Source organism: Pteropus vampyrus, unplaced genomic scaffold (genome assembly GCF_000151845.1).
Source record: "Pteropus vampyrus isolate Shadow unplaced genomic scaffold, Pvam_2.0 Scaffold641, whole genome shotgun sequence".
Classification (NCBI taxonomy): domain Eukaryota; kingdom Metazoa; phylum Chordata; class Mammalia; order Chiroptera; family Pteropodidae; genus Pteropus; species Pteropus vampyrus.
This window is the reverse complement of record NW_011889422.1, coordinates 142040-165352: the sequence shown is the minus strand read 5'-3', so window position 1 is coordinate 165352 and position 23313 is coordinate 142040. Positions and strand designations below refer to the sequence as shown.

Sequence of the window (23313 nt, the reverse complement as noted above, 5' to 3'; positions counted from 1 at the left end):
GTCCCGTGAGTGCGGGCAAGGTCCTTCATCTTTTTGAATCTTGTTTGGTTCACCTATAAAATGGGAAGAACTCTCACATAAGCGCCACGATATATTTTCTTCCCTTGTCATATGTCTAGTTCCTGGAGGAGAGCGGAACACACAGTAGGTGCTTAAAAAACTCCTAACAGAAATGAGTGAATCGTGCCTGGTCTTTCTATCTGAATGAATGAATAGCACCTGTTCGGTCTACCTTACGCTGTGGGCCTCCTCGGACCCAGGGGTGTGGAGAACCTCGGGGTGGTCATGTCCTCCTGTCGGGACCCCTGTCCCCCGCCTCTCGTCTGTGCAGGCGGCGTCCCTGTGGGCCGGCCAGGCTGTGGAAGCAGCTTAGAAGACGGAGCCGGTGCAACATCAAAGCCAGTGTTAGTCCCCGCCTGCGGGATGTGTGCGCGAACACGGCCGGGTGGTAGTCTCGGCCGGTGCTGGCAGCTTGTGCGTTTTTTATTTATTATTTATTTATAAATCATAAATCCAGAAAGGATTGGAGGAGGCTTACAATAAAAGATACGAATACGGTAAAGCTGGTAAGACAAATCAGACCATGAAAAGCCACCTTGAGAGGAGGAGGCGGCACATAAATCAGGTCCCAAGCCGACTGGGTTACAGCGCTATGTTCCCACAGCCCCGTCCTGGCTGCCCGCGCGAAGCCAGCACGAGCGGCCTGGCATGGGGACGTGGGGACGTGGGGACGTGGGGACGTGGGGACGTGGGGACGTGGGCCGGCAGGATGGCAGTGCTCAGGAAGGGCCAGGTTTGGGTTGCCCTGCGATGAGATGGGGGCAGAGCAGGGTCTGGGGGGCGTTTGTGGAGAGGGGGGTCAGCCGAGGAGTTCACGGGCGCTCCCCGGAAGGGGGCTGCCGCTTCCCGGCCAGACCGCCTGGCTCTCACTCACTTTTCTGCACCTCAGTTCCCTTCCTGCCAAGTAGTGACAGTAGTACTCGCCCAGCTCAGAGGAGCATTGTGAGGGTGAGTGTGCTGGTGTCTGGCCCGGACCTGGCTCTTGGAAGTGCGCTCGCCAGCCTGACCTGTCTGGGCTGTGATACCCGTGCTGGGTGTCGCCCTGGGCAGATGGCTCAGTCCCTCATGGAGGCCCCAGTTACGGGGAGGTGGGGTGCCCCTGCATGCCCTCTGCGCTGTCCGTGCTGACACTGTCCACACTGAGCGTGACCTGTTTGTTATTGCTTAAAAACACTACAGAGTTAGAAGTGAAGGGAACATACTTTTTAATTATTTTCCTGCTTGTCTCCAGCAACACTGTTGTCAAGGAAACGAAGACCTTTGAAAAGCTTTTCATCTCCCGGTGGAAGAGGGTACTTGTGCAGCGCTCATGTCGTCTGCGGAAGCGGACCTGTCGCTCCGTAACAGAGTCTGTTTCTTCTAAAAGGATCCGCTTCCTTCACTTCGTACAAATAGAATCGTTTTGACCTTTTAACAGGAGATGGAAGATTGTTACTGGTATTTTCTCTTTTAAAAGAATTGCCTGCATTCTTGACTCAGAGCCTTTAATTCACTCAGCATGGGTTGTGAGACGTGGGTGCTGGGCCTGGGTGTGGGCTACAGAGGTGACTGAGGGTGTCTTACTCTTCCTTGAAAGACGCCTTGCCTCTGGGGGAGAAACAACAGGCAGACAGATACTTGTAGTGCAGCATCGTAATTGCTCTGGTCGGTGGGGGATAGAGCGCTGTGGGGCACGAGGGACAGCCCCAGGGAGGGGCAGCGTCAGTGAGAGTCCCCGGGGGTCTCAGAGGACGGTGGAGATCGTTCAGCAGCCGAGAGACGGAAGAGCATTGCAGGCGGAGGGAAGAGCCTGTGCGCGGGCCGGAGGTGTGGAGGCCGCTGGCTGCCGGAGGGGCTGCTGGACGCTTGGAGCAAGCGGAGCGAGGCGCCTGCAGGACACTGGCCAGGCGCGGGGGAGGCCTGCGGTCCCACGTCCGCGGGCCAGAGCGCCTGCTCCGTGGGGCGCGGGGCCACGGCACTCCTTATGGACGCTGCCGGCACGCTTGGCCCTTGAGAACTCCCTTCCTCTGCGGGGGTCCAGGGTTCCCCGTGACGCTTCAGCCAGCGTTCCAATAAAACTTTATGGTAGTTAAACCCTATCAAGGGCATTGGTTTTTTATGAAAAAGATAAATCGTTAGAACAGGAGTCTTATTTTTAAACAGCCCTTTTTTTTTTTTAAACTTTAAAAAATGATTTTAGATTTACGGAAGAGTTGCAGGGGTGACCCGAGAGTTCGTACGCCCGTCATCAGCTTCCCGTCACGCCAGCACCTCCCATCACGCCGTGCGCTCGTCCCAACTGGGAGATCCACACCGCGCATCTGGGAACTAAGCCGGAGGCTGTTTGGGTATCACCCGTTTTTCCACTAATGTCCCTTTTCTGTTTTGGGATCCACGTTGTATTTAGAGCCCTTGCTATTTTTGTTCACGATTTGTTTTTTCTTTGGGGTGGGGGTCGGGGTGGGGGTGGAGGTCAGGGAGTGGACTGAGCTCGTCCTGGCCACTTATGCTGAGTTCCCTGTTCTGAGACCCCCTCCTCCCCCCAGGCCCTGGCTGGTGTCCCATGTCGGGTCCCACAGCAGAGCTCAGCCTGGACACTTTTTGGTTTTCGAGACCTGTTTCCTTGTTGAATCATAAGCATGTTAATGAGACTCGGAACTCGCTCAGCAAGCGTCACTGCCCGCCCCTTCGTGGCCGCTGCTCAGAGGTGACAGGTCTCCCCCTTTGAGCTAATGTCGACGTTGGTGGGTTTCGAGACAGAGCCCCTCGCCACGCTGCCGCCCTGACACAGCGTTCCTGTCTGCTGCTTGACTGTGTCTCGAGGTAGAAACTGAGTTGCGCGTGCTCCGTTTAACGAGCGAAGCTAGAACATTCTTTGCGGACGCGGACGCGCGTCCTAGGTGATTTTCCCTGCCAGGGCGCCTGCTTGCGAGGTTCCTCCGCGCGCCTGCCCTCCCTCTCTCACCCCTCCCCTTCATCTCTCCTCTCTTTCATCCTTCCCTTCCCGCCTTTTTCTTTTCTTTCTTCATTCTGCTTTGCTCCTTCTTTCCCCCACATCTCGTCTGCGCGCGACTTCTCTCTGCTCTGCTCCCTTCCATTCCTCTTTCTTCTCTCTGCCTCTCCAGTTTCAGTTCCCTGCTTTCATTTCTTCCCCTGCGACAGGCCAGTAAAGCTGTTGCCACGGAAACAGCAGCCCGGCAGAAGCGCGGCTCTGCTCTCCATGGCTCCAACGATGACGGCGCAGATAATGCTGAGTTCTAGAAGCAGCCAGGCCGTGGCCCATGGCCTCCGGGGTCCCTTCATTTTCCAAAGGCCAGACCTGTGCCGCAGCTCATAATTCTGTCTAGTAGATGGTCATTTTTTATTTGGAAACTTCAGAATTTGAGTAACGCACTTGCCTGTTGCTCCAGAGACTGCTTGCAACCGTGTGAAACATACTCAACTGAATTTACTTAGGTTAATGCCAGGGAACCAGGCTGCTGCGGGGCTGCAGGGTGCTGCAGCCTCCGAGAGAAACTTCAGTTGCACGTGGGGGGTGGGCTCTACATTAGGGGAATTCCTGGAAGGGAGGACTGAGGGCTTTTAAAGGACGTTAGGGGAAAGGGAAACATAGTTGGGGCCTGGACAGATCTTCAGATACTTAGTTTCACTCAACAAATGTTCCGTGAGGACTTGCCCATCCAGAACTGGAGTAGCAGGGCTGTGCGTGTGCGCGTGTGTATGTGCGTGTGCGCGTGTGTATGTGCGTGTATGTGCACATATGTGCGTGTGTATATGTGCGTGTGTGTAGGCGCACGCATATGTGCGTGTGTATTGTGTGCACGCGCATGTGTGCACGTGCACATGCTCATCATTTCTTCCCCTGTGACTCTGTGGTCCCTCCAGAGGCTGTGGGCTCCTGGGCCTTCGTGGAGCTGGTTTAGACTGGCGGCAGAACTGTTCCTTGCCATTCCTTGGTGGCCCGCTGACTTGTCGGCGTTAGCCAGGGTCTGGAATTCTGCCCTTCAGCCGACGCCAGCTAAGAGCCCAGCAGGGAAGAGGTAGTTCATGGATTATGTTTAAGTGCGTGCTTATTCCCAAAGGTAACTTTGCTTAATAAAAACCTTAAGCCTTTGTTACCGTGCTTACGGGTATCCCGGCTTCGGGGTGTGAAAATAAGACTTGTAAAATCCAAACATCGTTTGTGGCAGCGCGGAAACGTTCTCAGTGCTGGGGGGCGTGAAGAGAAGCGCACGCCGCCTTCTGTCTGCGCCTAAGTGGGCTTCCTGCACTTGGGTCTTTTTATTTTCATAATCGTTTAAAGCTTATTTAAATATCGCCTTTTCAGTAGTGAATTTTAAAGGAGGGCGGCTTTGGTGTGTGAATAACTTTGCAACTACCCACAGTATTTCTAACCAGTTGCTATGACTTAAGTTGATTATGGACCCCACACAGCAGTCACTAATGGATTATAATCGGGAGTGTTTTTGTTATTGTTGTTTTTATTTTAAAAGAAAGGTTTGGAATTAGCATAGTAAATCTCTGTGGGCTCTTTGCAAATAAAAGAATATTCACTGTTAAAAACAACTTTCAGGAAAGATGTATGGTAATGAATAAAACATCAGTGAGTGAAAATAAGCGTGTTTAATTATTCAAGTAGAAGTAGTAATTTAAACTAATTATTGCTTGCGGATTTCATAATTCACTTTTTGTCTCGCAATAATATTTCCTCTGGGCCTCCTGGGCGCGTTGGCGGCTGCTCCCGGTTTCCTAGGCGGGTGGGGCCTCTCCCCACCCCAGTGGCCGCGGCCTCTGCTCCGCTGAGTGGTATCCGTGTCCCTGCTTTTGTCAGCCTCCTGGTGGCCTCAGTCCCGCGTGGACCGCCTCTGGCACCACCTAATTAAGCTTTTCCTAGCTTATCACCTTCTCTGGGTGCTTCCGGAGCCCAAGACCAGTCCCGCCCAGGGGTTTGAACCTCTCTCTTCCTCCCAGTGTCTTAAGCTTCCCTGTCCCACCCATAGTGCTGGCCGAGGCGACCTGGACGCCACGTCTCCACTTCCCTGCGAGGCAAGTCCTTGCCCTTTCGTGCTGCCTCGAGTTGCATCTCGTCTGGATGGCTCTCCCCCATCCTCCTGCTGGAACTGACCACTTCTTTCTCCCTGTGTTTTGTCCTTAAAAAAAAGTTCAAATTATTTCTTTTTTTGACTTTTGACTTGGCTTCTGATTCCAATAGAAAAACACATTCATAGAGAAGAACTGAAAAGTACTAGCGACGACAAGAAGCAGGGGCTCATTCATCGCCGGGAACCCCCCGGGCCCTCGCCGCCTCGGCAGGCTTTGCCCACCCAGCCCACCTGGTTCTCTGTATGGGGCCCTCGCCCGTCAGCACAGGCTCCGAGGAGGGGCTTCCGCCCCTTCACCTTGGTGGATGTTCCTGGGGTGGGACTGGCTTTAGCAGGTGCTGGCGAAGGAACAGTAAGTGCTGGAAAGTACTTGCGCGTAGCTGTGCGAGGCTTTCAGAACCCCGCTGTTACTGCCGCCCCCACGAATGCTCGCAAAGGTGTGGGGGTTTTCTGAGCCCCTCTTTATCGCTCCGATGCTGCCTGCAACAGATCTCGACAACCCCGGTGAATGATTGTCCTACCCCTCAGAAAGGAAAGGGAAAGCTTTCTATTTGTAACTTCTTCTTCCCAAGTGCCCTCTGTCAAAAGGTAGTGACATCTGCTCTCCTGACATATGACAGCCATTATTACCTTGGTGTAATCACACACCATTCCATCTCACGCCCAGAAGCTTTCCATCCATCATGTCAGGAAGGACAACTTTTACTGAAGATGCTTTTTTCTCTTTTCTTTGTTATTGCTTTTTCCTAAAAAAAAAAAATAAAAATAACAAAACCCCCGACTTTACAGGCATGATCTGGGCAAGCAAGTGACTCATTTCTTCGTGAGGTTATTACTGCTAGATGAGACAGGTGGGCCACGGGGGATGGCAAGAGCGATGAGCTGGCTGTCAGGGACCAAGAGTCCTCACGTGGATCGGCTGCTCCCCGGCTGAGACCCTGAGCAAGGCAGGCAGCTCTGGCTTCGGTTCCTCGCTGGGAACGCGGAGCTGCCACTGTGACCTCCAAGGCCCTTTTGAGCCGAGTGTGTTTGCGGTTTCCAGACAAACTTTAGATGAGGTAATGGGTGGATTTCAGGTGCCCCCCCCAACTCTTCCTGCAGTCACTGAAACGAACTTTCTCGACTCCAAATTGGTTTTCTCTCCCTGCGACCCCAGAGGAAGTCGCTAAGCAAGGAGAGAAGGCACTGGCCCCCACGGAGCAGAGCCGTGGGGTGAAATAAGGCGCCACAGGGGCTGGAACTTGGGAGGGCACCCTGAGTTGTGAATGTCCTTCCTTCCCTGAGGAGCTGATAGCCAGCTTTCACTCCATCTGTGCACCTGTCTTGCCCAGCTCAGGACTTCCATGTGAAAAGTGCCCAGTAAATGGTAGTCGGGGGAATTAAATTTTACCTTGTAGATTGAAATTTATCTCCCCTATTTGGTCGTAAGCCCTCTCAGTGGGAAGTCTCCATTTTTCCCTATTTTGTTTAAAAACTGATTTTGAAGAGTAGATATATATGAATTTGGTATAACATTCAAAAGAGACAAAAGGACGTACAGAGAAAAACGGGTCTCCCTCACCCCCGTCCTCTGCCCCTGTCCTCTGCCCAGGTTCTGGAGGACCCACTCCTCGTTCACCTCTGCACCCTGGGCGCACTCGGCCCCGGGTCAGGCAGCACAGCTGACTTGGGCTCAGCCGAATCGGAATGGCTTGGCTGCCTTTTCAGCCAAAGCATGTATGGCCAAGCATCGAGAGACTGAATTGGAGGCAAAAGCCGTAGGAGTCACTGGGATCAGTGGGGCTCCAGCAGGGCATGGGGCAGACTTGTCCTTGAGCTGTGGTCTTCTCTACCTGGGGCCCAGGGAAGGCCCTCAGCCTCTCCCCCATTTCTTTGGAAATGGGGCTGGCGCCGCTCAGCCTCCAGGGCCGTTGGGCACAGGCATCGAGACGGCAGCCCGAGTGATGCCCAGAGCTCGGCCCTGGCATGGTCACTCCTGGTTCCTTCCCTGCACTGAAGCTGGAGAATGAATATGCATCATTTTGAAATGATAATGTAACATTGATGTGGAGGTAGGGTTCCATTAATGACTGATGATTAACTCAACTTTGAGGAGCCCGTTCGTGGCCCAGAGTGAAGCCGGCTGGGATGAAGGAGGATCAGAGTGGCAAGCCTGCCCTTCTAGTTGAAACACACATTGAAGTGCTGGGCCCTCGGTCTTCCATCGAGATGGCTGTGGCAATCAGTATCCCACTTTGCTTGCCTGGCAGCTTCCAGGAGTAGGGATGGATGGTGGGCTTGGGGAAGCACTGCCAAATGGAGCGTCAAGTTGATTCCCGTTGGCCTGCTGTGGGCCTGCCTTGAGTAGGAGGCGGCTGTGCCGGTGCGGGCTTTGTCACGGGCTGTGTCATGGGCTGTGTCACGGGCTGTATCTGGGATTGCGAGCACTCAAGGTGGCTGGCCCCCTCGAGGCTGAATTTTGGTAGCGACGACAGCTCCCACTAGCTGAGATCCTGCCGTGTGCTCAGCTCAGGGCTTGGCATCATATACACAAGACCTCTGCAGTGCTGACGGCATGCTCGCCTGCAGTTGGGGACCCAAGGGCTCACAAGCCGGGAGCACCCCGCTAAGCAGGCGGTGGAGCTGGGACTGGATGGAGCCCAGGCCCGTTTCCTTCCGGAGCCCGTGTGCTTTCTGCTCTTTCATGCCGACCCCAAGAAGTAAATCAGATGTTTGGACTCTCGCAAGGCTCAGGTTCCAGCTCAGTAAAGCTGTGTGGGGCCCAAGTTCAAAGCTGAGGGTGCAGCAGGGAGGCTGGAAGTCCTCGTGCCCGTGTGAGGAGGTGTGTCCCAGCACCAAGACTAGGGCCGCTGGCTTTGGGGCCAGTTGGCCTGTTCGCTCTTGCCAGGGTGGGCCTGATTAAGGAGCATCAGGCAGGTGCGGTCTCTGTTCTTGGCACACCCAGGAGGTGTGTGGGACAATTCAGTGAGACAATAAAGTCAGCGAAAGCAGCTGCCGTTGGCTGAGCATCCACTGTATGCTAGGTTTTCACAAGTCACTTGTAGGCATTTTTCCCTTCATTTTTCAGTTGAAGGAATTAAGACTTAAGCCGATGGTGTCTGGTTTAGTGTGAAGAGCTGGGAGAAAGTAGGGGATGCACATGGATGGCTCCAGGTCCTTTCTGGGTGGCTCGCTACCAAGTGCCAGCTTCATTAATTCCCCTCCCTGTTAATCTCCAGAGCTAATTAATGCCTGTCATGTGTGTGCAGCCCTCTGACCTGCCTCCATGTCCCCCTGGACTGCGTTCTTTAAGATCGGGACCGGGTCTTGCACTTCCTGTGCTCTCTGCCTTACAGAGTGGGTGCTGGCATTGCGTTTTGAGGGAGGGAGTGAACGAATGAATGAGTGACACCCACTATGGCGATAGAGAAGGCATGGGCAGGCCGAGGGGAGTTGGGCAGGCACGACCCATGACTTAAAGACGGCTGCGGATCAGTAGATGGCCCCTTCGTCTTCTTTCCTTCCTTTCTTCCTCCTTGGGGTTCAGAATCGCTCTCCGGCAGAGGCACAGGTGGCAGCAGGCACAGGAGACCAAGTCCTTGCGGGGGAAGAAGGCGGATGCTGGGCGGAGCCTGTGTTAACACCTTGGTGGTAACCAGTGGGTGTCTGAGGATCAGCTAATGATACGCACTCTGCGTGCAGACAGCTAATGTGCATTGTGTCCCATAGTCCTGAAAAGTTGCTTTCAGGTTCTTGCTGATGTGCTCACATTTTGGGTGGTAATTGTCCTCTTCTGACATGCGTAACCCCCCTCCCGCCCCCGTTTACTCTCAGGCTCACAAAGCTCTCATAGTCCAGGGGATAGTGAAGGAAAGCTTTTCATTCTCAGCCCTAGCCGTCTTCCCACCTCAGGTGAGATGGGGGGTTGTCAAGTCCACTTGGCTTGGGTAAGCGAGGTCAGCCTTGTGGGTGGCAGTTGGTGGGTTCTGGCCAGGCTGGCGGGTGTTGGGGGTTGGATGGATGTCTTCAGTCTCCCACTTTCTTCTTCAGGGTGCCCTTGGTGGAAGCTGGTGCCTTCTCGAGGCAGCAGCTGCTGAGGCTGCTTATTACATGCATTTCAGAGAAGCCTTCAGACCGCGTGCGCCTTGGGAGCTCCCGCTCTGTGCTTTTGTAGGCTTTAGAGGCAGCTGTCCCCTAAAGCATAAAATTAATAAGAGCGGGGACCACGGTTTCACAGTTTAGTGCCCAAACAGTCCCTAAGGCCCAGTTTCACTAGATTGAGTCTGGGTGTGAGAGATTGGACTGGGGCCAGCCCCTCCCCTGAGAACTTGGGGTGCCTGTGAGTGTCCAGACGAATAAGATGAGGGGGACCATAGGAAGGGCCCTGGGCTGGCGTAAACCACATGCTGGCGAGCAGAGGAAGAGACCCGTTCCTGACCCTCAAGCTGGCCCCAGGGGCGAGGAGAAGCCGAGCGTGCTGAGGCTGGTGGGCAGAGCGCGGATGCCTGCATCTCGGGGAGCGGTGGTCGTGGCAGTGGCCTGCAGGGGCCGGGCGAGGCGTGGGGGGAACCTAGAGATTTTCCTGTGGGAACCGGAGCCACGGGAAGTGCGAGGATTGGCGTATGGGGGACTGGAGGGGACCCCGTGGAGACCTCGTGAGGCTTCTGTGCTAACCAGGCCCTTACGATAGAGCAGATAGGGGTGGGCTTGTCTTAACCCCGACTTAGCTCCCCTCCTTGCCTGTAGACTCCCGAGATTTCATTATAAATGTGATTAAAATTTAGGGGCTTAAAAATGCCTCCATTTACTGAAAACCCGTTTTTACATTTATTGAATTCCAATATTACTCAGCTCCGTGTGGTGGGTGTTAGGGCTGAAGAAATCTGAGTTGTGGAAACGTCAAGTTCTCCGCCGGGCTGAGCCCCCCACCCCCTCAGTGGCGTCGCTCTTCCCTCCAGTGCCCCCTCTTCCGCCCCCCCAGTCTCTGAAGCCCAGGGCGAACGGAGGATGATGAATTTTTCCGCAGGCCTGCACAGGGCTCTGACGCAGCCGAGAGCCACAGAGCGGAGCGTCGGTGACTCAGCAGACCTTTTCCAAACACTCCTGATATTTGGCGGCTCTAAAGGGACGAGAGTCATGAGCAGTTAGCGCTGGCAGATGACGCTGGAAGACTATGCGGACCCTTCCGGCTCGTCTTCTCTGTGCCGCGGGTGTTTTTTGTTTTTTTTTTTTTTAAGCTATGTGAATTATTTTCTTTTTAATAATGTTTGTTTTCTTCCGATTATTAAAATAATGTATGCCCATTTTAGGAAATACATAAATGCATTAAATAGGAAATAAAATGCATGAATTATTTCTTCATTATAGTCTTATTAAGAATGTTTAGCTTATGCAAAGCAAATTTGGAGCACTAGACTTAATTTCGAGGGGTTTGTTGAGATAACTCAGGTCAGTGGTTTGCAACCTGTGCTTTGGGGGCTCCAAGGGCACGATGGAATTTTGGGGGGCTGCCTCCGGGGAGGGTGAGCTGGAGGGCTTGAGACCGCTCCCCCAGCGGCTTGGCTGTTGCTGGTCTTATGACTGGGCTCCCTCACACGTCTGCCTTGGAGCAAATGGCTCTGTGGCTTATCAAGTTGGAGACTCAGCGATCATTTTACAAGTGAGGAGACAGGCCGTTGGGAGATGTGTCTGGCCTAAGGTGACAGGGTGGCTTGGGGCCGGGCCTCCTGCTTTCCAACTCTGCCTTGCTTTTTAGAATATGAATCAGTTAGAAGCATCGGCAGGCAGTTAAACTCAAATGTCATTATCACAAGCCGTCACCGTGCAGAGACCCCCCAGGAAGTAAAGGGTGTGCTTTTGGGGGAAAGGGAGACCTCAGAGCAGCTGGCACCCGGAAAGATGAAAAGTAAAAGGCCCATCGTTGCTGGTAGGTGCACAAAGGAGGAGACATTGCTCTGGGTGATCCCTGGCTGTATGAATAATGAGAGGAAATTAAGTAAAGGCCGCTTTTCCTGACACTGATGTATTAGAACATGGAGTAACTTTCTACAGGAAATTGGAACAGGGATCCCTTTAAATTGAATTTGAAGCTGTGACTAGCAAGCCTGCATTGGCCCTGCGTGTCCTAATGCAAGTTAAGTAAGCAGTTTCCTGGGTAAGAGCTAAGTACTTTAGGGACGCAGGTTAATGTCGAGGCCAACGTGGCACATGTTAATAAATTGCCTCTCCCGTGCACCGTCTGCGAAGATGCAGAAGAGTGATTTGCTTCCCGCGGAGCTGCGCCGGAATTCTCAGACTTATTTTATTAGATTTTTGGCCCAATACATTTGTTCTCTCTCGTTGGTTTTGTGGATAATTATTATCCACCCCTCTTCCATCTCTCCGTGGATTTCTCTCGATTTTAATTGTTTGCGGTAGCCACAAAAGTTTATCATTTTAGAAAAGAAGTGTTTTAACAGAAGAATACTCTAGGCCAGAGCCCTTCTGAGTTTCCAGAGGGAGATAGTTAAACGTCTATTTTTAAAGTGATTTGGGAGATGGCAGCCCCTGAGATTAGGGAAAAGCCAGAGCCACCTCCATCGTAAGTGCTGGTCCCTGGCCGCAGGGAGCTCTCTGGGGGCTGATCCCGGAGTTTGGACAGGCTCAGGGGTGTCTGCCGGGAGGCTGGAGGGCGCAGAAGGCCAGTAGGCTGCTGTTTGGCTCTTGACCTGGAGGGCCCAGGCCAGGAAGGGCATTGAAAATAGCAGCCACTGATCGACGGCCCTGCAGGCGCCAGGCACCATGCCGGGGCTGTACCTAGCTCACAGGCTAATAAATTAATCCATTAACAAGGTAATTATAGGTGGCACAGTGCTATTTACTGAGACGTAGAGAAAAATGGCTGGTGGGTCGGGGAGAACCCGCAGAAAAATAACGTGCAGGCTGAGGTTGGAAATGTCGGGGCTCGGGAGTGTGAGGCAGACACAGCGGAGCACGCGCAAAGCCTGGCCGGAGCTCGGGGTGGCAGGAAGTGGAGTGCAAGTCCAGGCTTGTCCTCAAGTCGTCCCTGGGAAGATGGTTCCTTTATCGTTGAGTCTGTGAGAAGTTATGAGGCCAGTGGCTGGGTGGGGGTGACGGGGATGGTGGGAAGGGCCTGGCGCTGAGGATGGTTTGGGGACAGGATGGCTGAGGCCCGGGGATGGATTGGATGATGCTGGGAGTCAAAGATGATTCTAGGTGCTACGTACGGAACTGGGGAGACCCAGGAGGCTTTGCACTTGTTACTTTATTTCTCTGAGGCTCACTCCCCACCCCCCCCAAATGCCTACAGCACCTGGTATTCCTGAGTGGTCTCCCATCCAAGTACTAACCAGGTCCGACCTTGCTTAGCTTCCGAGATCGGACGAGATCGGGCATGTTCATGGTGGCGTGGCCGTAGACTGAGGCTCACTTCTGTTCTACCCAGTGGCACTGGCAAGTAGATATTAGTTTTGTTTTCTAAACAAACAAGAGAAGGGGGTGTTGATGTAAGAAACATCCAAAACTGTACAGAATTTTTATGAGTTAATTTGAGCCAAACTGACTACATACGTGGGAGCAAGGTCTCAAATGCCCCCGAGAATAAGTTTTGCAGCTTCTTTTATGCATTGGAAATTAAAGAGGGAGGCGGAGGTGGGAGAAAGCAAGGCGGGGGGAGGGGGGGATTGGATTACTGGACAATTAACAAGATCGGTGGTGCTGTCTTGGGGGTTACTCCCCTCTCCAGGGGTGTCACTTCTAGTATTTCAAAGGAGTGTTAACCTGGGTGCCCAGCAGCAGTGGGCGGGGCTGGCAGAAGACCTGCACTAAAGAAGTCGTAGCCTTGGGCAGTGACGACCCACCATGACCTGCCCAGTTCACAGTTTATGATCAGGTCTCCCTGTGAGGTTACTTCCCATGGAACCAGTCCCCCCTGCCCCCCCACAGGGAGGCGATGATGGATGGGCAGTGGGCAGCCTAAGGGTGCATGGGTGTGGGAGGCAGGAGTCACGCTGTTGTCTGTGTACTGTGCCTGTCGGGAGACCGTTCTGGGGCCTCTCACGTTTCTGCATGGTCTTCTGAGCAAAGCCATGAGCAGCTAATTTACTCTGGCCTATCTTTTCAAGGATGTTTGTATAGCAGGCAGCTTTGGAAGATAGAGATATCTTGTTTCTATTTGGAGCAGACTTACTTACATTCCTGGGTAATGAAGACAATGTTTTCCTCCGGAACAAAGGTCGGGCAAGTTTGTCAGCAGCCCCTTCTAGTAGACTGGGGCTTCCTGCTGTCAGAGTCCTCTCTGTACAGGTGGCACCTGGCCCGCATTGCATCCCCAGGGCTTGGGGAACCGGCCCAGCATTCTTATTCTGGCTGCTACTGTTGCTGTAAGTAGTCAGTTGTTTTTGTCTCTGACCCAGGAGTCTCATGCCTTCTGCCAGTCTGTATAACACTGTGACAGACTGACTTGTTAGCTTGCTAGCAGGGTGATATCTCAGAGACCACAAGGTTTTGGCGGTGCCTCTGGCTGCCCTAGCACAACCGGCTGCATCACCTCCTTCTGCGCTGCTGTCCTTTCCTCCTGCATCTCTGTAAATGCTGCCACCCAGACTTACTGAATATCTGCTAAGTGGCCCGTCCAGGGTCAGGAGACAGAGTGCGAATAAGACAGATACGGTTCCAGGCCGCACGAGCATACATTGTTCAGCCTTTGCTGTCCTGTCCATCCCTAGGTTGTGACTTCATCTACTCACCTAATCTTTTTTTGAATTCATCTCATTCTCCCTGCCCTCTCTGCCATTTGGTTTCTTCCTCTGTGGGGTGCGTATTTCCGCGGTTGTCGCAAGAGTGAGAGTCAGTACTAGGGAGGTGCCTGGGGACGGTTCCTAGTAAATGGCGGATACCAAAGGATGACTGCTGTTGTTCTTTCTATTATTGATTACTGTGAATTCTGCCGCTCACTCCTTTATGTGAAATCTCTCTCTCTCTCTCTCTCTCTTTTTTTTTTTTTCGCCCTAAGCTACAGTACAGGGTGCAGCAAACACTACAGGATGCAAACTAAACTCCGTGTCTCCTGGCCCGTCCCTGGTCCTGTCGCACCAGCCCCCCCACCGCTCTGTGCCTGTCTTTTCCACTCGGTCTGATTACTGCTCCTCAACACGACACACCCTTTGGTGCCTTTATCCTCCCATCCGTCTCCTCCAGGCAAAGTCCTCGTTATCCCCTGGGACTCAGCCTCAGGGTCCTCTTCTCTGTACCTTCCCTGAGAGCCCTTTCTCCCTCACAAACTGCAGCTCCATGTGCAACCGGCCCACCTGTCTTTGCACTCACTGAGAGGGGACTCTGGGCCATCTATCCTGAGGGAGCAGCACAGTGCTGGTCCATCCCTGACTGTGGGGTCTCTCGTCTGGCATGCCCGTGGGACTTACACGTGGGACCTTGTGCCTTGACAGTCATGAGCTGCTTGACATGAGCTGAGGAGAAGATGCCAGGACACCCGCCCCTGGGAGGCTCGCTCTCACAGACCCCGACCTGGGAGACCCACGTTGGCCCTGGGCTAAGATCCGGGCTGATGGTTTAGAAACCACGTTATTTCTGAAAACCAGTGACTTGGCAGCATTATTAAACTTGGTGAACCAAGCCTGGCTCCCCCTCGGTTCCCCATTCTCCGTGGGCCTGGGGAAGCTGGTCACCTTGCACCGGGGCTGCTCGGCTAGTGGGTTTCATGGCCGATTCCTCACCCACCTTTCACCTGTGGGCGTCGCCTATGCCGACAGCAGCTAAGGGAGGAAGCAGCCACACCCTGAGGACCTCCTTAGCATGACACTCAGTGTGTGCCGCGTGCCGTGCATACTTTGCAGTGTCCCAGTCACCCAGTGAACCAAAGTGACACGGGACCTCGGGGCCCAGAGCTAGATTTGGAGCCTAGTTTGGGGCCAGGCTCTTTCCCATGGCCTGGGCGACCTGCTGGGGAGGAAATGAGAGCCAGGCTGTCGCCGCAGCTGCCCCCTCCCTGCTCCAGGGCTGCTGTGAGCCGTCTCCCTCCTGAGGGGAGGGGGTGCTGCCCGAGTGTTCCCTCCTCTGGCGGATGGGGGTGCTAGAGACCGAGCCTTTCCCTGGCCGACTCTGCCGGGAGCGCGGCCTGCTCACGTCGCCTTCACCGCAAGGTGCTGTGCGATTAGTCTGCGTGACAGACACAGAGCTGCCATCTCATTTTCTGTCTGACTTCTCCCTGGCTGCAGTGACCCCCAGGTGTTCCTGAGTGCCGCCATCTATTTCCGTCCCCTCAGTCGTGGACGGGCTTGTCATGGTGACCTGCTCCCCTGCACTGGGTGGACAGTTGTGCTGCATGCATGGTCTTTTGGGTCGGCATGAAGGCCACTGCCGAAGTCCTTATGTCTCGCCTTTTCACGGCCTGTAATTTTGTATGTCGTGCACACAGCGACACCCCTGTGCTGACTTCCTGACTTCCATGCATCTATTAAAAATGAAAAACTTGGGCAACGGTGCGGCTGTTACGGGGCAGCCCTGGGCCCCGGGGCATGCTGAGGGGGGCGGAAGCCCCTTCCCCCCAGCGCCAGGCCCACGCGGTGAGGTGTTGGGGAGTCCCCACACCCATGACTCCCGAGAATCCCATTGTTTCTCTTCTGTTTTCTGTCTCGGGACCCTGGCCTTGAAGTGCCACGCTCCGAGGAAGTTCTGTTCCCCGTCCCATTGTTTCTCACCCCCTTTTCCACTTGCCTCTCACCCCGCTCCCCCGTTGCCCGCCTGTGCTGTGGGGACCATCTCAGGGGGTCTTCAGATGAACAGGTTTTGGAATTGTCGCAAGCTCTGTTGAAAAACGGAAAAGGCTATTTCATGGGCAGACAATGACCTTATTAATTATAATTAGGCAATTCACAGAGGTTTCCGACATAGTCCAGCCTCTCGCCTTGTTGAGACAGCTGTGGGGGGGGGGGCGGGGGGAGGAATGTTCTATGGTAACGTCTGTGGGGATGTAATTGCCTTCAACACATTAACGGTTTAATTTCTTCTGGAAGGTTTGGCAGCCTGGTGTTTTCATTTAGAAAGCCAAGTATAGTTTTACAGTCATCCACATTAATATAATAATTATAGTTTTGAGCAAGTAATTTCAGACATCGAGCGTTGTTTTTGGAGCCGGAGGAAGATCTCAGGTAAGGAGGTGGAAGCTCAAATCTAATCTTCCACAAACGGCATGACATCGCAAACACAGGCTTCGTGTTGTGGGCCAGGGATGGAAATGCTCGGAAACTTCCTGAGTTAAATCCTCAGGGAACGTGTCTATTTGCAGTTACCGGGAGGTTTATTTCCCCCCCCCCCCCGAGGAGTTTTGCATACATGAACCCACCCATATTCGGAAATATCTCCTGGGTTCTTTGTGTCAGGCTGGCCCATGTCCTGTGGTGGTGTGAGAATGCCCCGCGTGGCCGGCACCTCCGAGGGCGCCTGGAGGCCCCGAAGCTGCCCCCGCCTGGGCGGCCCTGGCCTCCGCCTTCTCTCCACCTCCCGGTGCTGGCCTGGGCGTCCGGCTCACGGCACATAACTTGGGCTTTGTGTTTTACCTTTCCCTGTGAACATATTTTTTACAGTTCCGTGGGCATTATTCATGTATCATTTTGGCTTCTGTTTTTAAAGCTTACTCTCTACCCATTTGCACGCCTTCAAAATAGTCATCTTCCGTGTGATTTACCACAATTTCCTAAATTGTATCGCTGTTGCTAAACAGAGGTTTGTTCCAGCAGGTTTTTTATTGTTGTTTTATAGGCAAGGCTGCAATGATCATTGTTATGTACATAATATTTAGCGTCTGTGTGGTTATTTTCTTAGGCTTGATTCCTAGGGCTAGGATTACTAGCCAAGACGAAGAACAACATTTAAAACAATTTTTTTTTTCTCGTTATGGTAATAGTATTTGGAAAACAGGAAAAAGTAGAAAAAGGAAGTAGAGATGGCCAGTCGCGCCCTTGCGCACGTCAGCTGGGAGGGCACGAGGCCGCAGGTGGCAGGACATCGAGTGGAGGCGACTCTGTCTCCGGGAGCAGGACCCTTATGGAGGGGCCGCGGCTTGTCCCGGGCGGAGCCATGCTGTTAGGGACCCTGGCTGTTTCCCTCTCTGGCCACACCCTTGGGGACCTTGGCCTTCTCCCCACCATGCGCCCCCTCCTCCCCGCCCACCCCCCGAACCGCCTTTCCCTCTCTGCCACTGGAAGAGTTTTTCTCTCTACTTTGGGTCCTCAGAGTGTGCCCAGTGTTTGGGCCATTAAGTGAGATGCCCTTTTTCCCGCGTGTCCCGCATCTGCAGCCGCCTGTGTCTGCGTGCCGCTGGCCGAAGCCCAGGTTCACCGTGTTCAGGCGGGGGGGGGGGGGGGGGGGGGCGGCCGGCACGCCTTTTTCATGGGGTTGCCTTTCGTCTGTGTTTCTCATCTGGGGATGTCCCTTGGGGTAGAACGTCCTTTGCTCTGTGCTGGCTTCCTGTGCAGCGGGGGAGGGAACAGAATTTTCCTGAGGCTCGTTGGTTCCTGAGGTCGATCTTGCAAGGAGAAGTCTGCTGAGCCCCCCTCGCCCCGCGCACAGTGGGGGACTGCACCATCATTGCCTTCAGGGACCCCAGAAGAGTGGCAGAAACAGGCAGGAACACCATCACACTGTTACTGCGTGCGTTTGTCCATAAGCCATATGTGACACTGACTTTGTATTTTTAGTATTTATAGAAGTAGCATCACATTTTATATCCTTTTGTAATTTGTAACATGAAGCATTATAGCTTTGCAGTTTTTTTCATGTACAAGCGCGCATCTGTATGGGTCATTTTTAACTGCCGTGTAGTATTCCGGTGTATGAATAAACTAGTTTATTCATTCCCCTACTTGTGGAAGGTTCCGTAGCTTTTACCTTTTATCTCTCAAACAAGTATTGCAGTGAACGTGCGTTCCAGTTTTCTCTTGCTATGTAATAAAGCATCTCCAAACTTAGTAGCTGAACACAGTATGTTATTTTGCTTGTGAATCTGCAGTTTGGGCCGGGCTTGGTGGGGAGAGCCCATCTCTGCTTCACCTGGCATCAATGGGGTGGCTTGAAGGCTGGAGCCGGAGTCATCACATGACTGAGGGTGACGCTGGCCGTCAGCCAGCTCCCTGGCTGTGCTATTGCCTGGAGCGCTGCACGTGGCCTCTGCACGTGGCCTGGGCTCCCTCACAGCATGGAGGCTGCTTCTACAGGGGAGCAAGCCTGGCCAAAGCTGGTCGCCTTTGTGACTTACTCTCAGAAGTCAGGCAGCGTCCTGTTTGCTGCATTCTGTTCATTAGAAGCAAGTCACTAAGGCTGGCTGCCAGTTAGGGCAAGGGGACTTAGGCCCGGCCTTTAACGGGACGAGTGTCACAGTGTTGGCAGAGCTGTTGCCACGCCACCACCCTGAGACGCACCTCCTCGCACACACCTTTGAGCGGTTCTTGGACCCCTCCAGGTGGGCCGATGGGCCTTGGCGTGTGCCCTTTGACCTGCCTTGGCGTTGCCAGAGTGCCCTTCTTCATGCCTCTCCAGCACCCGCTGTTGCCCCTCTGGGGGTGCGGGACAGGACCTCGCTTTAACGTGCCTGCCCACTGGTGAGGCCGAGCCCTGCGCAGCCTGCTGGGTGGGCGTCGAGTCCCCCCGCCGAGCTGGTCGCACCGAAGAAGATGGAAACGTCAGGGTGCTGTTTTTTGGCTTATGATGTCAGCTTTCACGAGGGAAGTGGTGAGTAACCCACAGAGTTTATCGCCAACTATTATGAAGACCTCGGAGTCACTATCGGCATGAGTCACTTATGAAAAAATACGATTTCGGTAACTGCAGGCCGTATTTGTAATGGGATGGATTTCCGTTTAATCTCTCACTTCTCTATAATTGGCCCAATTTAAAAACGCCCCGAAGCTTGCTTGCTCCTTGTCTGGGAGCCCTGTCCTTGCTCTGTTATCGCAGTAGCAGTAAGAAACGGTGCCAACATGTGTCTCTCTCTGAGTTTTTGCTGTCTCCTCGGTCTTTTGATTACTGCTGGCGCCGAGCCCCCCACCGGGTCTCCTGCCGGAGCGGTGTATTCATGGAGCTTCCGGGGACCTCACTTGCAGTTGGAGGGGGTCAGTGGGTCTCGGGTTGGGAGGCTCACCTGGACCCATGGGCTGGGCTGGGGTCCCCCCTGGGCCACATGGCACCCCACTGCTCAAACTCACCTTGTTTACCGAGCCTGTGGATCGCAGAGCAGTCCAGGACCTTCAGACGCAGCACAGAGCCTGGCTCCCAGGAGCGTTTGGGAAATACGCACTGAACCAAGTAATTCAAAATGCTCTGTTATTACAAAGACCAGTCTGATTTACTAGCTTGTCTGAAAAACATCTAGAAGATAGCCGTGTCTGACCAGGAGTTTAAAATGAATTCCTAAACTTTCCTTGAAGAGTGAGCTTTTGGCTACTTTTTAATTTAATTCGGTTCCGTCTGAACACTCAGTCCTCGGCTTACTGGAGAACATTCTCTTGTCTGTCTCCCTCCTGACGGGGGCGTTCGGCTTATTATCTGTGTTTAGAACCGGAGCCTCTGCTTCGGAAATGAAGCCTCGAAGCTTCATCTGCGTGCTGAGCCGCCCAGCCCCTCTGCAGACGCGCTGGAAGCAGCCTCTGCATCCAAATCAGGGCCCCAGGGAACTGCGCGTGCCGGCGACTCTTCCAGGTTGGGTGGGTGCAGAGTGTCCTCACAGGGCCACTGGCACCTCATTGTCTAGATCTTGGGATGGGGCACAGGTCACTGCATAAGCGCAGGGGCAGCATCTGCCCGGGCCAGGCTTGGTGCTGGTCTTGAGGAGGCCAGTGACTGACGGCGCCCCACAGAATGGCGGGTACAGGCAGAGCTGTCACCGGCCGTTCCGTGGGGCTCTCCTTTTACCAGCCAGAGTAGCTCTAAATGAGGAGTTCATTGCCTGCTGTTTCGGGGGAGGCTTGGGGGTATCCATATGTTCCTTTGGGGAGCCCCTCAGCCGGCTGGCCCGTGCCGAGTGGGTGAGGCCTCCCAGGCTGGCGGGGTGGGTGTCCCCAAGCCCTGACTCTCCCGAGGCCGTGCCGCTTGCAGGAAGCCAAGTTTCGGAGCTCGCAGTTTTCACGCCACATTTTAGGTGCCAGCAAAAGTCTGACGAGGGCAGGGCAATGGCTTCCTTGCTGTGACAAGTTTGTTCACACCCTGACAGTTTGTATCCCATGTAAACAAACTCGTGCCTGCTATCCTAATTAAACCTCAGGCTTCATTTGCATATTAAGAGTTTGCAGGACACATCCTTTGCTGTTGGGGATGTCCCCCGGGCTTCCTCGTCTGATGACGCAAATGTGACCTGCCTGTGCTTGGCCAAGGGCCCCAACCTCCTGTCTGGGTCCTGAGGGCGAGGACCCGCCACTTGCTTGGCGTTTGGACTGGACCGTTCTGGGCTGGGGGATCCGGGGCCGGGTCCTGGGACCAGCCCTTCCTGGCTGCGGCCTTGGTCTCCTAGCTGGTGGGGGTCAGGCGCTGGGCTGATGTCAGGGCCCCTTCCAGCAGCCGCCTCTGCCGTTGCCACCTAGCGAACACCTGCTGCGGCCCGGACTGCCAGGCACCTGCAGTCGCGCTCGGCGAGTCCGATCGTCGCGTTGCACTTGCTGGCGAGCTGAGGCCCGACGAGGTGAAGCCTCTCCCTGAACCGGTGCTCCTCCTGCCTGCCCCTGATGGCACGCGGCCGCCTCTCACCCCTGACGTCCTGCCCGCCGCAGCCTGCCTTGCTCCTTCCGTGCCTCTCGGATCTGGTGCTTCAGTCGTCATTGACACCTTCGGTGTCCATGCCACCCCCGTTCCTGCTTGGTTGAGGGCAGCGGGCTCAGAATATCCTTCCGGGCCATCCCCATCTCCCAGGCAGCCAGAGCGAGCTTTCTCAGTACCGTGCCCGAGCCTGCCCTCTCTGGCCTTCGGCTTACCAGGCTCGGGATCGAGTCTGCCTCTGCTGTGCTGCCGGCCAGCCCAGCCCATCCCCTCAGTGTGCATGTCCAGCTGACCCTACGGGCCTGATCTGTGACAGGGCAGGGCTGTCACCGTGCTGACCAGCGCTCGGCCACAGGGGGAGGCATATAGCAGATACTGGGGAGCAGCCGTAGGGTGAGTGCAGACATTGCCATAGCGTGCACAGAGACAAATGAGGGAGACCAGGTTCAGGCCCCCATCTGTTCAGTTCCCCAGACCTCTGCTCTTTCTGCCTCCTCCCGCTGAACGTTAAATGTTCGACGTGGAAGGACACCCAGGCCGAAGGCTGGCGTGCGTGTTTCACAGTAAATGTTCCTGGCAGCTTAGCTGGCCTCTGCATGGAACGCATTAGGCAGCGCTGTCATATGCCGGTGACGCAGGGGACAGGCCATGTCGATGCGGGATATTATGAGGGCCTTGTCGTGTTTTTTTGTTTGAAGGAGCTCTCGAAAACGACAGGCTTTATTTCGGGGGGTCTCTGTTATTCCAACAGTGTTCCCTGGCTGAACCTCGTGGCTTTGTTCCAGAACTCTTGCAGGTAATGAGCTAGGGACAGAATCGAGATGAATTCAGCTTCGTTTCAGGCGTGGCTATGAAGCCAGAGAAGTCATCTGGGGGAAGGAGCCCTCAACAGGAGCCAAGGGACAGTTGGCTGCGGTCGGGGTTCGGCGCCGAGCCTTCCTTCAGAGGGCTGGCGTTCCCACCCCGAACTGGACGCGCGTGAGCACGAGGAGCCCCCCCCCGCCCCCACATAGCAGTGGGCGTCACGCATGTGCATTACGCAGCGTTGCGTGGGGGGGTTAAAAAATTAATAGATATGTCCTTTATTTCTTGAACAGCCAATGCTTGGAATTAATTTTTTCTGGCCCACTAAGTCTTGTGGTTAAGAGTACAAATTAAGCTTTCCGGGGCGATCCATCACGAAATCATTGAAAAGTCAGCGTGGAGAAGGTAACGGGCTCTGTGTTCTGTTATGTTTGTCGGGTTATTGTTTTCTGCAATTACGCTTTTCTTTGTTTTTCTTCTTTCGTGCTTTGGGAAATCAACCTGAGAATGGGCTTCCAACTCGAAAGAATTATTGGCTATTTTTCCCAAATGGGATTGCCCTTCCAGAGAACAGTGGGCATCTATGTGACAGGAAGTTATAAATTCGTGCTCCAGGTTCTCTGAAGAAAGCGTGCGTCTTGGGCAGTGGCGCTGTGGCACTGTATTTCAGGCGGGCGTGTAGAGCTGTCAGAAGCCAGTAAAGTCCTTAGGCGCCAGCCCGTGCCCAGCCAGCATCTGTCAGGTGTTCTGCGTGTTCTTTGAGCAGGGTTAGAAGGCGGATGGCCGCGAGGTCAGTGGCGCCTTTCTCCCTGCAACGTGCCCGTGCCCCAAAGCCCGTCCTGCGGCATCAGCCGTCCCACACTGCCCCGTCGTCCACGCTCACCGTGTCTCTCCCATAGAAGGGGAAGGGTCCTCACTCCCCATTTGTTAGAACCCAGTGGGTGACAGGCGTGGTGCCGGGCAGTGGAGCACACAGACCAGAAGATGTACCTCTGCCCCAGAGATGCTGCCTGGTAAGGTGCCGCCCTGTCCTCCCTACCGTTGGCTCCCCAGGCCCTAGGGACCCTGCCAGCTGGGCTCTGTGCCCATTACCTCTAGTGGCAGCTACTGAAATTACAGGCAGAGGGTCTCAGACACCATCCAGTCACTGAGTGTCTTGAAACCCTCTAGAGGCTGCCCTGTGTCCCCAGAGTAGAGCCCAGAGTCATTCCCAGGAAGCCCCTGCCTGGACACCCAGGCTGGGTTAGGTGCCCCCTCCAGCATGTTCCCACTTCCTCAAATCTCCTCCCTCACAGCCCTCATCTGTCACCTCTCAGACTGTGTCCCATTCGTTAACTGTGAGGCAGGGACTTGTGGTCTTGCTCACTGTTGTCTCCAGTGTGGTCACAGCGAGCAGCATGCAGTGGGTGCTTTGTAAACATCTATGGAGTGACGCGCAGTGCCCTGGAGGAAGGAGCCAGCCCCGGGGGGCCGGCCTCCTGGCGCCGAGCGGGTGACGGCCTTGGAAGCTGTCGGCGTGGTGACGGAGGTCGCAGAGGCGGGAGCTGGAGGCGGCGTGCGGATGAAGGACGTGCGGCGGGGTCGCAGTCACCGCTCTCCTTATTAAACCGGCCTTATCGCTTGACAC

General features: G+C 54.5%; 1 protein-coding gene and 1 non-coding gene across 3 annotated transcripts in view; one reads left to right on the top strand and one right to left on the bottom strand.

The window, feature by feature from the left end:
- The window catches only part of LOC111733793 (WD repeat-containing protein 25-like), a 56034-nt gene that overhangs the window by 17793 nt on the left and 14928 nt on the right, over positions 1-23313 (top strand). Inside the window, exon 3 of one of the 2 annotated variants that reach the window (XM_023525900.1) lies at positions 1292-1527. The exons of the other annotated variant lie outside the window; for it this stretch is intronic. Within the exon in view, the coding sequence (XP_023381668.1) occupies positions 1292-1324 (33 nt within the window). The 3' untranslated portion in view covers positions 1325-1527. Of the gene's footprint in view, positions 1-1291; positions 1528-23313 lie in introns of those variants that run through there. 2 annotated transcript variants of the gene reach the window in all.
- Positions 12421-12539, bottom strand: LOC111733794. Its single transcript, XR_002778172.1, has one exon. It is a non-coding gene; the product is annotated as a 5S ribosomal RNA (ribosomal RNA).